This window comes from Cyphellophora attinorum, assembly GCF_001299255.1.
Source record: "Cyphellophora attinorum strain CBS 131958 chromosome Unknown Contig6, whole genome shotgun sequence".
NCBI lineage: Eukaryota > Fungi > Ascomycota > Eurotiomycetes > Chaetothyriales > Cyphellophoraceae > Cyphellophora > Cyphellophora attinorum.
Window position 1 is genome coordinate 988,778 of NW_017253234.1, and position 15,732 is coordinate 1,004,509.

Here is a 15,732-nt window from a genome sequence, read left to right on the forward strand (position 1 = left end):
GACCATCCCATTCCCTTTATCAGCACCTTCCCAGCACTTGGTATGGAGCTTTTTTGTGTGTGTTTTCTACTATTTCGAATGCATGACTAGACCTGCCTTTCCCTGACCGTACAGATGGTATGTCAATCATACTGGAACAGTACACTGATCGATTCACCGTAGTGAACGCGTCTGATAGCCTGTGAGAGGGTCAGATGCTGTAGAGCGCGAATTCTATGTAAGGACTTACCTCGGCGAAGATATTGCCAACCTCGAGCACCTCCAGCTTGGGACATCGCTTCTTGTGCTCGGTCTGATCGACAGTGTTGGTGACGACGACTTTGTCGAGCGCACTGGCATTGATCCGATCAATAGCATCGCCACTAAGCACGCCGTGAGTGACAAGAGCATAGACCCTGCTGGCACCCTCCTTCTTCACCAGCTTAGCGGCTCGTGTGATCGTGTTACTCGTGTCAGCCAGGTCGTCTATCAGGATCGCTGTCTTGCCAGCGACGTCGCCAACGAGCATCATGGTAGCATTCTGTCGGTCTGTGATTTTGGTGGGACGACGTTCCTTGTGGATGAGAGCGAATTGAAGGCCCAGAGAGTCGGCTATTGCAGTAGCTCGCTTTGCTCCACCAGCATCTGGGCTGACGATGACTGCGTTTCGGTAGTCAGGGATGTTGTGCTGAATGTATTTCTTGAGCATTGGTCTCCCGTACAGGTTGTCAACCGGAATGTCAAAGAAGCCTTGGTACTGTGGGTCATGAAGATCCATAGTGATGATATGGTCCGCACCAGCGCAAGTGAGGAGATCTGCCACGAGAGTGCCCGCTTGCGCCACCCATTGCCTATAGCCAGGTCGCGGCTTGAAGGCGTCCTGCACGGGTTTGGAATTGGGTGAGTCCTGAGACTTGTCTGAATTGGGCGCGAAATCGTGAGCATTGACACCTGAGGGGAAGGTGCCAGAATTGTTCCTACTTCTGATGGACAATGTGTCAGACTTGGAAAGATCTTTGTAGTGGCTGTATCGATTCTGATGAGGTTGAGTGCCTGAGTCGATGTCTTCGAGCTGAGTGCGCGAGACTGCTCTGTGCAGGGTGTTGTGTTGCGGACCGTGTTGCGGACTAGTGCCATTCAGGATGCCATTGGTCTCATGTCTCTCGGGATGTGGTGTGGACGGGACGCTATCAAAAGAGTAGCCACTTTCGCCGTTGATGTTGGGCTTGTAGACGCTGGATGAGCGGATCAAGGGCGCTCCAGACTTGTTGTAGGGTATGTCGGATTGGCGAGAGTAAGGAAAGAGCGGGAGGACGACGGTGACTTTCTTAGCCGAAGCCGTCTTGCACGCCGAGATGGCAATGCAAAGCTCAATGAAGTAGTCGTTCACGGGTCCTCCCCCGGACTGGACAATGTATACATCTTTCCCTCGCACTGACTCACCAATCTCAACACGGGTTTCTCCGACCGCAAATTTTGAGAAGAGGGCTTGACCTGGAGTAATGCCGAGCTGTTCACATATAGACTCGGTCAGGCGAGGGTGAGAGTTGCCACCCAGGACAACGATGTTGCGCACCATGGTCGCGGTGGAGCCCTGTCAGGAAAGACGTTCGACTGGTTAAGGGCAAGCAGAAATCGCGACTCGATGTGGACAGCGAAGGGCCAGGTCGGAACAAGGGACGGCAGACTTGCAGAAGATCGGGTACGACCCTGGCAGCCGTGACTAGAGGTTGTCGTAGGAGATCATAGTGAGGTAGTCCTCGCGTCTGAGCATAGACGTCTAATCGAGCAATTTGGGACACATAAAGAGAGGCATCGACTCGCGACAAAAGAGCCGAAGGGCATGGGTAGGTCATTTTTCTACGCTTAACCTGCCACATTAAGAACCTGCAGCACGACATGTGCGGGGCAGCAGATCTCCAACCAGCTTGCCAGTAGCCCGTGGACCAGAGCACGCGACATTCACACCTCACCTTCTGGATTGGGATGTTGCTCACTGTCATCCCTCAGGTAATGCCCTCAGGTGAAGAGCTCTTACTCTGCCTGTTGCTAGCTCGTTGCGACAACCCGCATGTGTCCCACGCTATAATTTCTAGCAATGCTCCCAACCACACTGCTCTTACATTCGCAGCCCAATCTGCACAATGACTTGGCTTGGGTCCTAATGCAAGTGCACTGCAGGTGGCTTCCTCTGCCATCTCGAAATAATGTCTGTTCCTTCCAGCTCCGGGCATTGATACCCCGCCTATTCTCGAAGAAATTGGTTATTGCCTAGTTTTCACAGGTGACGATGAAAAGTAGGCTGGGAGGGAAGGTCCAGCAGTCAGAGGCGCTTCTCGACGACCTAGATGTTGATGAGTCCATGTACACAACGACACGAGACATGCATCAGTCCCCTGTATCAACCTCAAGATCCAGCTGAACATCATTGCTGACTCCATAATCTTGGAGCGTGAGCTGGTCCTTGAAAGGTCGTTCTCCTTGCCGTTTGAGTAGGATTTCGTGCGCAGGACGACCAATGTAAGCACTGACGATCTTCTTGAACTCGCCGATGGGATCTGATGGAAAGCACGGAATCGTATGCTTCGTGCCCAGTCTGTCATTGACCGTGACCCGAATCATCGGCTGTTGAGGCACCGCTGGCGTAGGCTTCTTCTCCTTCTTCTCCTTTCTCTCTTTGCGCTCCGGCTTGTCGTTGTTGCCAAACTTCCTGTGTGTATCATCTATCCTGTCACTGTCATCCCTGTCGCGTCTGGGTGAGCGTGGCTGTCGTGGAGACTGATCTCTCCTGGGTGATCTTGACCGTGATCGGGGCTTGTAGTGGTCTCTGTAGCCGCGCTGATATCCTGAATCACGATCCCTACGATCGTCATCGTCGCGACGCTTGTCCTTCCACTTGAAGCCTTTGTCCTTTCGTGGTCGTCGCTCATCCTTTCGGTCTCTGCGCGGCGACTGGCTTCTTCGTCGATTCTCTTGAGGCGTTGAGTGTTGCTCCTCCCTGTCAGCGCGCTTGCTCTCTGTGGGTAGATCTGGTCCCTCACTGTCTGCCATTTTGTTATGCAAATATGCTCAGGCTTGCCCACCGAGATTTTGAGCCTTGCTACCTAGGCACTAACGAGTTATGTGGTCTATGTGATGTGAAGTGCACAAATCATTTATCGTGTCAGACGTTATTCTGCGTGCTACAGCGAAGGCTTTCGAAGCACTCTCGGTCATTTGAACTGATTTCTCAGCCACTGACTCCAAATCGTCATTCTCCACACCGCGACTCTGCCCGTGACTCGTTGACGTCGCACGACTTCACTTGCTACCGGCAACAGCACTGTGGAGGTTGCTGCATGTCGTGTTGCCCTTTGACACATTCTTCGTGGTGTGCACTGAGTCTCGAGTCACCATGAAGACAACCAGCGCTCTCATGATCAGGTCACTGATCTCGAAATTGCACCCACCAGCGCCTCCCACCGCCCGAGAGTCCAAACAGCTACTTCGCATGCTGGATGCGCGCTTCCAGAGCAGGCTCGACGCAGCCCATCCGGCCCCGAACTCTATCAAACAACAGGACCAGGACGACGGGCCAAGCAGTGGCCCTAGACCGGCAAGCACATACGTGGATAGCATCCTTGCCCATCCCCTCCTTGAGAGCGAAGCAGTGTCCGGAAACCAGACCTCGGCCTTGGACAGCACGCCTACAGCGGCGTCAGCATTAGAGCGTCATCTACGCAATGGCACACTCACCATGTCCAGTCTGCAAAAGTGTGCACTACAATATCTTACCGAGCGCAAACGTAACCAACCAGCAAAGACCAGATTGGCACCCAAACTTGCCGCATGGTTTGATGCCGCAAGTCCGGCGACAAAGGACGAGTTCTTCCGAACTTGGGCAACGGAAGATGCTGTCATCGACGCCTTGTATGCAGATCACGCTCATAACACTGTATGGAGCTGGCTCCAGATCTTGTACCAAAGAGCCTGGGCGTCAAGTGCAAGCGAAAAGCCAGCATGGCTACGTGCTGAGGACCATTTCATATCAAAAATGATGCACTGGTCGATCATCAATAAGGAACCCATATCCGCCGCTCAGCAGTTCATCGCTGCTACCAAACACCGCATGTCATCAGGTTCCCCAGCACCCACGTCATTGTCAGGACCGTCTATGCAAACCCACGAACCTCTACAGGAATCTTGGGCCAGACTTACGTCATACTTTTTGCATACACGAGGCTCCCATGGGCTACCGGCTGCCACATTCGACTCGCTGCTGGACGTCGTACCCTCGCAAGGGCGCCACAGTTACCTCACAGGTGCTTTCTTCCGTACATACCATCCGCAAACGCCCAATGCTACGACACTGTACAACAAACTGCGCAAAAGTGACATGGCGCGCGGCTTTGCCACATGGGTATCGCTCAAACCACTGCGCATCAAGCGAGCTATCTCAGTTGTGGTCTTAGACGCTGCCGAGCTGTCCTTGTCACAAGGTCGAACAGCTGAAGCTACGTTCTTCCTCGAATTCGCCCAGCAGAATTTCCCAGAGTTTATCTCCAGGGATGATCATGAAGTTGCCCCTGTCGTTCGACTCGAGCGTGCTCGCGCAGAGCTCGGCTCAACTGCCATAAACTGGGGATGGAAACTGCCCAGAGCACTGCATGCACCTGTTACATCCTTTGGCTGAAAGACGGCAAGAGCAGTGGCGCAAAGGAGCGCCCAGCATCAATCGCAGCTGCGTCCTGGCCAGCATCCGCTGGCTAGACATCCCATTCACAGATCTGGCAATCTCACCAAGCAGCTTGTCAACTTCAGTGGTTGTGCTCTGTCCTTCATAGCCACCGATGTGACAAGCCAGGATCCCGAAAGATCAGTCGAACGCATCAGACATTCCGCCGAAGATGCTATCCGCCTTTCGTGCACGGGCAAAGACTCAGTGGCATGGACAAGCGGACAGAAACAACGAATCATGACAAGACCTCGCCTGTCTCTTCCAGACGCATCACGGACAACGTCTATCTGAGAAGTCTTCGATCTCGCTTGAGTGGCATGCCCTGTTACGACAGTGGCAACAGTGGTGAAGCGACGCGGAGTCGGGTGGTAGAAGAGGGCAGCGCAAGAAGAAGAGCGTGAAGGTAACAGAGCTGGACTTATGCGTCAGACGCTAGCGGCCCCTCCCTTCGCAGCTTGCGCCCAGTGCGATGCATTCCATGGCAGCTAGCGCTCCTGCTTGGGCGAGTGGGCAAATTTAGGAGGCTTGCAGCAGCTCATGACACGCTGCGGAAAGAAATGGCCCGACTCAGATCTGAGCAGAGTAGCGGAGGGCACGCTGCGAGTATGATGATGATAGCTTGTGAGAAGAAGGACAAGCAGAGTCAAAGTATTGAATGCAAAAGACTTTTCGTCATTGTGCCTAGGAATGGTACCTAGTGACAGATATATCTATCCATTATATCCCAAACTATGCAAGAAATCCAAATCCGCGATCATCGATCTGATCTGACACGTCTACAAGGCGAACACAGCAGCTGCTGCGGCGAGGACGAGACCAATGAAGCTGGCCTGGGACTTTCCTGCAGCGCCGGCGAAGCTCGAGCCCGAAGCTGAAGCGCTGCTGCTCGAGCCTGTTGCGCCGCTGCCGCCTGTAGTCTGGCTACCTGCGCCGGCATTAGCGGCACCGGGGCTGCCAGCCTCGCCGGTCTCGGTTGGGATTGTGGTGACGATGGTGCCGGAAATGGTAGTCATGGAAGCGGTGGCTTTGCTGCTAGATGGAGCTGTGGAGGAAGAGGATGAGTTGTTGGTGGTTGGGTGGTATCCGGAGCTGGCATTGCAGGCCAGATTGTACAGCGGCTGGCCAGAGGCGCTAGCAACGCTGAAGTCTGGGCTGGCCTTGTCCTGGAGCATGTACCACCAGAAGTTGATGTTGCGCTTGATCAGCTCGCAGGCCACCTCCTGCCAGAATGTCTGCGCGTTGTCCACTCCAGTGATCGCAGCGCCCGACTGCTTCCCTGAAACTGGCCAGCCAGCTTCTGTGACCCAGAGCTCTGCGCCCTGAGCGACGGCCTTGACCTTGTCGTAGGCCTCGAAGAAGAGATTGGCAGCGTTGTCGATCGAGTTGGGGTCGGTGGTTTGGAAGTAGGGGTATTCGTCCAGACCGAGGAAATCGCAGGCGGCGATGACCTTGTCGTTGGAAGAGTTGACGAAGGCGTTCCAGGTGTCGACGTGGCCGATCGGTGTGCCGTCCAGGGCAGTGCCTTGATGGCTTCGCGGACTTGGCCGATGTAGTCAACTAACTGATCTGGGGTCTGGCCAGCAGCGGTGGGATCATTGGCGAGACCAGTGACTGAGATGCGGTAAAGATCCTCGCTGCCAACAGAGATACCAGTGACCATATTCTTGAGGTCGTCGCCGTATTGTTGGATGGCGTTCTTGAGAGCTGTAATCTCGTTGTCGAAGGCGGATTGGGGAACGGAGGTCCATAGACCGAGAAGTAGTGTGGATTTTGTGTCGATGGCTGCGGGTATCGCGTGGATGGGCTCGTTGGTGGTGCCCTCTTGGATCATAGTATATAATCTGGCGCCGTTGAAGTTGTCGAGACCACTCAAGCTGCCTGCAAGCTTGAATGATGCTTCGAAGTTTTCTTGCGTGGCTTCTTGAGCGGCATAGTTGAAACCGCGTACCGCAGCCAGAGCCGTGGAGGCACCGCCGACGAGGGAAATGAGTGAGCCCTTCATGTTTGCGTAAGAAAGAATGACTGTCGTTAGTATGGAAGATTACGAAAAAGAAGAATTGATGAAAGAATGAATGATGCCCGGTTGGAAGTGATGTGAGGAAAGACAGAAAGTGATCGATGCGTTGAGCTGTTGATATTTCGAGGTTATTTGGCGCTGTCAAAGATTTTCTGGGGGCCGCTTACGACGTAGGCTGGTCGCTTCCGGCCGCCTTGGTTGGTGCTTGTACCTGGAATGGCTCCGTATTGGCGCATGACGCGTGTTTAACGGGCCGAACGAGGTCAATTTTCCCCTGAAAATCACTCCAACTTGGTTGCTGCCCCTTGCGAGAAAATTCTGGATATTGGGGAGGGCTGTGTCTTTGACTTCGCTCATGAAACTCTGCGAAGAATGGATGTACAGGTTCCTACTGCTACAGTGATGTTTGTATGCATCGGTACTGAGCAGCCACGACGACAGCAGCAGCTCTGTGTAGGGTGATCAGTGACTTGGATCAGGTGCAAAGTGCGAAGAGCACGAGGAACACACGTCATCGGTACGCTCATTATCGTTTGTACTGCAGATCACCCCACCGGACCACAAGTGTGATCTCTCTTAAAGATGCGGTCAGTATATCGCCGAAGAGATCTGGCTCTGATCACACAATAGACCAGTAGATACATACGACAGAGGTGATCGCAAGTGAGGCACTGCTCGGGGCCTCGGGCGCTGGTCGCAATGTCTTGGCTGAAAGACGACAGCGTTGGTCATATTCTCGCTGACTGCGCCTGCCAGAGCCAGTAAAAATCCATCTGCGTCGTCGACGATAGCAGTCCCGATGTGAAGCTCTTCGCTTTGCCCGCTAACCGTCCTCCTCCAAACTCGTCCCAATCACTTCAGGTACTTGTTAAACCATTCGACAGCTTGCGCAGCTGCCGTCTCATAGCTCTCTTTTCCAACCTCGCCCGGCGCGTCTGGGCTGGCCCTCACACTGAACCCATGATGGGCTCCCTTGTGAATGAAGAACTCGTACACACCAGCCTTGCCCTCGCCACTAGGGCCCAGCTCCTTTCTCAACGCCGCCTCTGTCTGCTCTGCGGCCCCTTTGTTGAACAGGAAATCGAACTCTGCCACTGCACAGAAATACGGTGTCTTGAACCTGCCAAGAGCCCCGACAAAATCCTTCGGGGCGTCCAAACTACTAGGATGGGCCGAAAACGCTGCGTCTAGCAGCGGCTTGGTCGCGCCCTCGCCTTCAGCAGAGGCCGACTCGCCGCAGAGCTTCGTCGACGGGTACCCGCCCCAGCAGAACCCAGCCGCACCCAGCTTTCCACCCGCCGGTAAGTCAGCTTTGACCGCTCTTGCATACCGTAAGCATTCTGGGTACGCCTTTGGCGCGCTCGATGTGATCAAAAACGGAATGAAGGTCGGTGCGAACGTCGAGATTCCCCAGATTTTGTTGAAGTACATCCGGGGATCGAGCAGACTCCACCAGCTGGGCAGCGGCTTGAATACTTCGTTCATGGCGTGCATGCATTTCTCGCTGCATCCACCGCCGGGAATGATGTCACTGTTGGGAAGAAGGAGGATCAGCAAGTATGTCACTAGGAACCAGCAGAGATCGGAGGAGTCGAGCTTAGAACAGGACAACACTTCGCTGCTATGCGAGAGGCGCAATGAAGTGGCCCGAGCTGCGCGAATGTGCCACAAGACAGTCCGCTCCCGCATACTCTCGGCAAAAGAGCTCTCTATTCGGCGACTGGGGAGCACTCACGGAGTCAAAACACGACAGCCAGTTTGTTCAGCATAGTGATCCGCAAGAATCTTGTTGTTTGGCAAATGCAGCCCAAAGGCATCGCAGAAGAAGATTATGGTCGATTTGGGCTTCGGATCGTTTGGCGGCAACGAGACGTAGGTCTTGTAGCTGGAGCCGTACAGATCTGAGAGTGTGCCTTTGGGCGTGGCAAAGTCATGGATCGTGCCCCGGAAGCAGTCGCGGCAGACCATCGTTGTGAATCGTGTTAGAGCGGAGGATGGGTGCAGGGCAGTTGCGCCGCTCGTTTTCGGGGGAGGAGCGAGTCTTATGCGACGGCAAGCACATGCTGACCAGTCTGGGGTTTGTCTTTACCTTCCATCATTCTGCAGTGGTCGGCCTCGAGGATATGGAGATAGGAGCACTTTTCAACGGATCCGACGATTAAGGTTTGTCGAATGCGTAGTGCAACCAAGATGGCCAATCACCCACTGGACCTTTTGCTATCTCGTGCATCTTGTTCTGCATGTGCATGCAGGGAGTGGATATGTTGTGTCCGACTTCGTCAAGCATCGTGCGCGATCGGGAAGTCGTAGTGTATACGTAAGCAGTATGGGGAGACTGGAATCTGTGAGACCTGCGGGGTGTAAGCTCCAAGGCATGTGAGACTGATGGAGGCTCGCTGTCGCATTTTGCGCTCCCATTAGGCGGTGAGTGCGAGCTCGTGAGGCCTATGGTCGAGGCTCAAATTAGGAAGACGTGAACAGATCAATTCCTCTTGTCTGCGTATCTGAGCATACCGCAGGGCTGCGGCCATCTATTTGGGTACCTAGTATCTGCACTATTATATTTCCAGGCCTATCTCCAACCGGTTGACACTGAAAACTGTGGACGCAGAGACCTGCACAGCTCTGGAGTCCTGGTACCCAGGCAGGCTTCGCACAATAAGTTCATACATTACTTACGGATACATAAGCGTCACATCAGCCATGACTCGTCTTGATGAGAGGAGGCTCAGTCCAATTCCACCAATTCTGCTCCGTCAACGCCATCAGATGGAGGGCTCCTGGCCAGGGAAGTAGCAACCAACAGTCTTCGCCTTCAATCCCTCATACTCGCTCAGCTCGATTTGCTGAGGATGCTCGCCTCCAAACTTCCTGACTTGGTAACCCTCCGCATCCTTGATAGTGCAAACAACGTCACCCTCGATACTTCGAACAGCAGCACCCGTCAACTTGTCACCGGCTAACACATCCGCTCGGATGAAGCCATCCTCACGGCTATAGAAATCCTGTACACCTGCGGTGGCATACATCAGGTCCATCTCGAACGGCCGCCCTACCTGTCGGGGAATAATGTCGCTGACTGGGACTTTGCAGGATACGTGGCTTCGCTCTCGCCAGGAAAGAAACAGCCGATACTAGCTGCGTGGTCTTCCTCCCAGGGCTGGCGGACGTACTCTTGCTGGCCTCCGACACCGCCGAATGAGCGGATAACGTAGCCGCGGACATCTTTCAGCGTGCAGGTGACGTCGTTCTTGACACTTCGTACGGCAGCTGAGGCGATGTTGTTGGTGGGATCGATGTTGACAAAGATGAAGCCATCTTCGCGCGAGTAGTAGTCGCTGAGGCCGAGCTTGTCGGTCGTGACATCCAGCTCGAAGGCCTGATTGGTTGTGACTGGATACGAAATCTCCTGGGAATGGGTTGAAGAGCGGATTCTGTTGATGGTGCGAGCAGACGCTATAGTGGTAAGGCTAAGAGCCGAGACCATCATGGATGTGGTCGCCTTCATATTGATGATGTTGCTAGATTTAATTGATTTGAGGTGAAATTGGTGAGTGCGGCGATGTTATGTGTCGAAGTCGAAAGACTGCTTCTGGTGTACTGGTTGGGAACGGCGAAACAGAGAACAAAGAAAAGTGATACTGCTCAAGGAAAAACGAAGGAAACTCGTGAAATGATTGATGCTTGTTGCTTGATGTTTGGTACGCTATTAACAGCAATGGGTTGTGAGGACAGAGCCTCTACTTATACCATGAAATGACCAGCAGGAAGCCCTCCGAAAAGTGTTGTGGCCACTGCAGTGCACGAGGCGGTAGCGGCCCAGCCTGGCTTGCAAGTGGTCAGTATTACCATCACAGCGCACTTGGTCAGGTAACCAGTACCCACAACGAGGCTGGATGCTGCGCTGTCTCAGAAGTGAGAACGAGGCCAAATCATGAGGTTGAGTAACTGCTGACAAGGCGGTGTTGGACAGCACTCTTGGCTGTGGACGCCTTCCTCTGCAAGTCCTGGGCAGTAAAAGCTTGGGGGTTGGACACTGGCCACTCAGGGCTGCCTATTTTCAGAGTTGCCAAGGTCTGCTAGGTCACTCCGCCTCCGGAATGGAGCCACCGAGCCTGATCCAACGATGAAGTTCGGAGGGACATGATTTCCGGCACGTAATCAATTACCATGCACACCAGATTTGGGCACACAATTTTTGATACGATGTCTTCGCAGAAAGGTCTTGCGAGCTTCTCTTTTTCGGAAGGCTTCTCAGTCCCAAGTGGCGGAAGACATTGCCGCCTTAGAAAGTGACCACTCAGTCTTGAAATGGCGTGGCCTGAGAATCCCGCTGCATTGCGCAAGCCTGGCTGCTTTACGCTTGGTGACACAGAGGGCAACGAACGCCACTTCGAGCGTAAGCACTTTGCCTGGGCGCCGTGAGTGTTTGAGCTGCTTGGATGTGTGGAGGAAACCTCCTAGAAACTGTGCCGTGAGCACGGGCCTGAAGCAGCAGAGTCCGCAGCAGACGAAAAGCAGAGTCTCACGTGCTTGGCCTGCAAACTGAGTGGCGCAGGAAGCCCGTTGCTCATTATGCATGCGTTTGTGCGCCTGAGATACTTCATTACTGCCACAGCACTGTCCTGCAGCAATGGAGATGAGTACCTGATGGCTGCTCTTCCTGGGACGCGGCCTTCCTGGGCCTGAATTGGGCGAGGAGATGCTGATCCTACACCATCAGTTCAACCACACCTGTCCAGGAAGTCACCAAATCGCAAAGACGCGAACTTCGACCGACCTCCGCGCCGGTTTGCCGTCCTGATCTGGAAGCGTGAATGCGCTGTGTGGCGCACACTCCACCACGCCAGCCCGCCTACCTCGAATAGTCTGCGCTTCGCTATCAAACAGCTTCAGAACATAAATTTCCTCAGGCGTCTGATCGGGAACCCAGAAGAAACGGTAGGCTTGCTGGGTGGTAGCCTCCACTGGAGCTGTCGCTGAAGGTGCAATTGGCAGAATGTTTTCGCTTCGGTAGCTTGATGTAAAGCCAGGGCGATCCTTGTAAGTGCGATCGTAGATAACATACTGATCTCCATCTTCGTGGAGGCTAGATGAAGAAAAGAAAGAGCGCGCATCCATGATGCCCATAGGATCACTTTGCACGACTTCCAATGGCCGCCAGACGCTGAAAATCGCCCAGCGAGGACCGGTGTAATTGCGTCCACTCCATGCCCACATGTGTTGCTCTTCCGTGCCGCCTTGCTCTTCAAGAATAGCTTGCTGCTCGGCAGCTTGGATCGAATTCCACAACTGGAAGAACTTCGTCCTTTCCTCTGGAGTTGTGATTGGTTCCAGGCATTTCGTGTCGTCGAAGAATGTTGGCAGCACATGCCGCAGGTGAGCTCGCCCTCCAGCAGGCGAGTAATCACCGTGCACAACGAAAAAGCCACCGAGACTTTTCTTGTCCTCACGCGGATTAAGGTGGTTGATCTCTCTTGCTGTTGTCTCTGGTCTCACGTCCCTAGTTGTTGTGTTCATGGCGATCGCACTTCGCAAACCGAGCTGGGATCTCAAGGCAGTGGTGAGCTCCGGCCAGTAGCGTTCTTGTACGTAGTCATTGTCGAAGAAGTCCGGGACTGAAGAGGCTGCGGCGGAAGGAGAGATGACGTATGTCTCAGGACCTGGAAGCCGTTCCCGGACAAGGTGAATGACTCGAGGTCTGCTCTGCGCACATCCTCGACCGGACATGGAACTGCTTTGAGACGCCGAGATGTTCCTCCAAAGATGGAGGCGATCTCGGAAATGTCAGGCTTGTCAGGTGAGGCGTAGAAATTGAAGCTGGCAATGAGGTCGTTGCTGGACTTCAGACATGTGTCTGATCCAGCCAGCTTTGCTTCCATGACTGCTGTCTGTGTTCCAGACATATCTGCCGGGTGTGAAGATCGGTAAAAGCCTCGTGCTCACGGGAGGTGTCGCAATTGATGAATATAGCCCAACGTCCCACGGTTTGAGTTTGGAGCTTGGCGGCCTGAAATACTGGGTTGGCCTAATAGAGTGTGGCTGCTGCTCAACTCTTGCTCGCACAGGCGGTCAGAGTGCGAGCATGTTGCGCGTCGTGACGCAACATCAGGTATGATCTCTATCGATCGGCTGGACAAAACGTAGTGTCGCTCAGTTAGATTCTTGGGGAATTCGTACTCTGCGCTGCTGTGAGTATACTCGTAGCTGTAGATGCGTCGCCTGAGGGCCTCATCGCTGCTATGCGCGTCGTTCCGACTTGCATATATAATTCTTGGCTTAAGTAAACCAGCTGAAGGGATCCGCTGCAAGAGACTCGTTGTCGAAGCTCAAACCATCAAATTCACCTTGAAATGCATTGCTCACTGAAAAGTCAGATGCATCAACATCTTTTCGGGGCTTGCTGGCCTCAGTGTCTCTTCTGACATCTGGCATTGCTGTCACTTGAGTTCGCTGGGCACTTGTTCCAGCGCCTCGCGCGTGGTGGCGTGCATGGCCACGCTTAGAGGTCGACATCGCTGTAGCTGCATTTGCCGAGGCGTCGAGCAGGCTTCGGAGATCTTGTTCCTGCGAAGCATTAGTCGACTACTACTTTGCGAGCCTCGGAGGCTTACATTGCGTGCTGCTGTGGGACACGAGAGCGGTATGGTGTCGAGCGCGTCCAAACAGTGCTGAACAAGTTCTCGCGCATGTTCACCGGTGATGCCCAACGAGTCACCCCATCGAGTCTGGCAATGGAACAGAAGCCGAGAGCACTGATAAGCGCATACGAAGACCTCTGATTCCATCATCGGACAACCAGTTCTGAGCGCTTGAAGCTCTTGAAAACTTCAGCGAGCTCGATCCCATTTTGGAGGCATTTCTTCCGACAGTCTCTTAAGAAGCCCTCATCCATGCGATCCATTTCCGGATCAGGTATCGCTTCAGCCAGTCCACGTAGAGTGACTCGATACAAGTCGCAGTATAGTTGACGGTACCATACATGTATCAGCAAATAAGGGCAAAGACGAGGTGAATATGCGCGAAGGAGTAGATTCTTCTCCGAGAAGCGGAACGACTGCGGTAAGGACATTTCGAAGTCTTCGAGCTCGGATTCGAGCTGATGTACCTTCGTAGGAAACTCCTCGACGTGGTAGCCACCGAATAGCACAGCATCCTTAGTCGTCTGTAGTATGCGATGGCGAAGCCATAAGAGTCGAACATACATGCCCAGAGATCCGACGCTTTCTGCAAGCGCTTTCTTTGGCTCGGGCTGCAGAGGTTCTGTCTCTTGAGCAAGGTCGAACTCGAAGTTCCTCTCTTGACAGGGGAGCTGAATGTGAATTGAGCTTGTTGGACACATCACAAGCTCTCGAGCGCCTCCAGCCATAGTCGTGTCGATGATGTAGAGCGACCACATCAATCGACGGCGAGATTCCTGCGCCAGAAAGCACAACGAAGGCGACTCATAGTTCAGCCGTAAGGCGTATGCGCACCTGGATGCGATGGCGAAGAGCATGAATGCCTTTCGAAATCGCCGTTGGTGGGCATGATGGCGGATTATGAGCACAAGGCACTGAATCATGACAACGGATGGGGTGCCGATGTTCTTCAAAACAAGAGCTTCTGCTTCTTGGAGGCAAGCGGCTCCATACTCGCGCAGTCCCGGTCCCATGTCAAGTAGTTGACAGGTCATACCAATCATTGACAAAATGAGTGAGGTGTCCAGCTGGCCTGCTTCGAAACGCTGCACCAAAGATGCTTTGTGGAAGAAAGAGTAGAGAGGTATAGGATGCACATGCTGGAAGAAGGCTTCGAACATCCTCATTACTAGACCGTCATCGAGAGAGACAGCTCTATGTATTGTCAGCCTGGGGACTAGATCGTTGGAGCCACTTACGAAACATCAAACACCGGCTGCACTATCGAAGGCACGCGAGGGAGAGTGTGAGAAGCTAGAGATGGACTGCGACTATTCACAGTTTCTGGTGTCATCGAGGGTCGTGCGGACCGGCTGCCTGTAGCTGTAGAGCGCCTTGAAATTGGGTAGACGCAAGCGACACCTTTGATCCGGCATCTCTTGCACTCCGGAACCTCCCCGGAGCACCTTGCCTTCAGAGAGTGACAGGCTTCACAAGCTGCTTTCGCTCGTCGCCTCTCGGGAGTGGCTTCATTGTCCCCATCCGGTCTTTGAAATGAGCAGCTCAGATTGAGACGTTGGCACGCGCCGCAAACATCCCTCTGGGCATCGCATCGTACTTTGCGAGCCCGGCACTCGGAGCAAGTGTCTTTGGAGCGCTTGGATACCTTTGAGGATTGCATCGGATCAATGAAGCCTGAGGCTGCTCGAGAAGATGCGATCGCCGCTCATCGCATGAAACCAACAGCGAGCAAAACTTACAGTAAGGAAAGTCTCCTGTTCCTGAGGAAGCGAAGGCCGGTGGTGAAAGCGCGCGAAGCGTTGACGTGCTCGTCCTCGGCATTGATCTAGCTGAGAAGGGACTGGCGGCTATCGGGGGGCCGTTCCTGCGCAGCCCGGAATTCGCATCCCCGATTAACGATACCTACCTAGGTATGTAGATGACGCCCGTCACTCGCCATTGCAAGGCGGCTGATCACGCTGGCAGGATTGCAGTCGCAATTCGATAGACATGAAAGGAAGCAGCGGACATGAGACTGGCTGCGTGCTTGCGATAGCTACACGGTGCTTGAGAGCCACTGGCGCAGCTCGTTGAAGTCATATGAGTCCCGCTACTTTGACGACACTCTTCCAGGGTGTTTCCCTGAGCGCGATTGTGAACGCCAGTCCTTAGCCTTCGTTCCGTGAAGACCGGCCACGGAAGGCCCTCCAGACATGTCGCCAGACCCAACGTGTAGGCCTAACATTCCAGGACGAAAGTTGAGGACTTCACTATGGGTCAGATTATCAGCATACACGGGAGTTCAGCAGGTCAAAGCACTGAAAGGACTGCGAACTTGTGTGACCCACCACCGTCAAGCGAACGATGCTGTTCTCAGGGAGCACGAGATGCAAATGCCA

At 53.8% G+C, this 15,732-nt stretch overlaps 8 protein-coding genes across 8 annotated transcripts; 1 reads left to right on the plus strand and 7 right to left on the minus strand.

Moving 5' to 3' along the window:
• Positions 1 to 122: 122 nt before the first annotated feature.
• Positions 123 to 1,558, minus strand: AB675_2104 (Ribose-phosphate pyrophosphokinase 5; the record flags this gene model as incomplete). The annotated part of the gene is made up of 2 exons (XM_018142048.1): positions 123 to 179; positions 230 to 1,558. 2 exons carry the CDS (start codon positions 1,556 to 1,558, stop codon positions 123 to 125), a joined length of 1,386 nt encoding a protein of 461 aa, XP_018002690.1.
• An 809-nt stretch (positions 1,559 to 2,367) lies between these two features.
• AB675_2105 (Ubiquitin-like modifier HUB1) lies at positions 2,368 to 3,030 on the minus strand (the record flags this gene model as incomplete). Its single annotated transcript, XM_018142049.1, has 1 exon — positions 2,368 to 3,030. The coding sequence occupies one exon, from the start codon at positions 3,028 to 3,030 to the stop codon at positions 2,368 to 2,370; it is 663 nt and encodes a 220-aa protein (XP_018003019.1).
• A 343-nt stretch (positions 3,031 to 3,373) lies between these two features.
• Positions 3,374 to 4,651, plus strand: AB675_2106 (uncharacterized protein; the record flags this gene model as incomplete). Its single annotated transcript, XM_018142050.1, has 1 exon — positions 3,374 to 4,651. One exon carries the CDS (start codon positions 3,374 to 3,376, stop codon positions 4,649 to 4,651), a length of 1,278 nt encoding a protein of 425 aa, XP_018003082.1.
• An 821-nt stretch (positions 4,652 to 5,472) lies between these two features.
• AB675_2107 (putative glucan endo-1,3-beta-glucosidase eglC) lies at positions 5,473 to 6,698 on the minus strand (the record flags this gene model as incomplete). The annotated part of the gene is made up of 2 exons (XM_018142051.1): positions 5,473 to 6,235; positions 6,259 to 6,698. The coding sequence occupies 2 exons, from the start codon at positions 6,696 to 6,698 to the stop codon at positions 5,473 to 5,475; spliced, it is 1,203 nt and encodes a 400-aa protein (XP_018002929.1).
• Positions 6,699 to 7,565: 867 nt separating this feature from the next.
• On the minus strand, positions 7,566 to 8,681 carry AB675_2108 (uncharacterized protein; the record flags this gene model as incomplete). Its single annotated transcript, XM_018142052.1, has 2 exons — positions 7,566 to 8,244; positions 8,449 to 8,681. The coding sequence occupies 2 exons, from the start codon at positions 8,679 to 8,681 to the stop codon at positions 7,566 to 7,568; spliced, it is 912 nt and encodes a 303-aa protein (XP_018002639.1).
• A 797-nt stretch (positions 8,682 to 9,478) lies between these two features.
• AB675_2109 (uncharacterized protein) lies at positions 9,479 to 10,221 on the minus strand (the record flags this gene model as incomplete). Its single annotated transcript, XM_018142053.1, has 2 exons — positions 9,479 to 9,798; positions 9,849 to 10,221. The coding sequence occupies 2 exons, from the start codon at positions 10,219 to 10,221 to the stop codon at positions 9,479 to 9,481; spliced, it is 693 nt and encodes a 230-aa protein (XP_018002745.1).
• Positions 10,222 to 11,459: 1,238 nt separating this feature from the next.
• Positions 11,460 to 12,619, minus strand: AB675_2110 (uncharacterized protein; the record flags this gene model as incomplete). The annotated part of the gene is made up of 2 exons (XM_018142055.1): positions 11,460 to 12,376; positions 12,442 to 12,619. The coding sequence occupies 2 exons, from the start codon at positions 12,617 to 12,619 to the stop codon at positions 11,460 to 11,462; spliced, it is 1,095 nt and encodes a 364-aa protein (XP_018002811.1).
• Positions 12,620 to 13,500: 881 nt separating this feature from the next.
• On the minus strand, positions 13,501 to 14,687 carry AB675_2111 (uncharacterized protein; the record flags this gene model as incomplete). The annotated part of the gene is made up of 2 exons (XM_018142056.1): positions 13,501 to 14,548; positions 14,593 to 14,687. The coding sequence occupies 2 exons, from the start codon at positions 14,685 to 14,687 to the stop codon at positions 13,501 to 13,503; spliced, it is 1,143 nt and encodes a 380-aa protein (XP_018002997.1).
• Between the last annotated feature and the right edge of the window lie 1,045 nt (positions 14,688 to 15,732).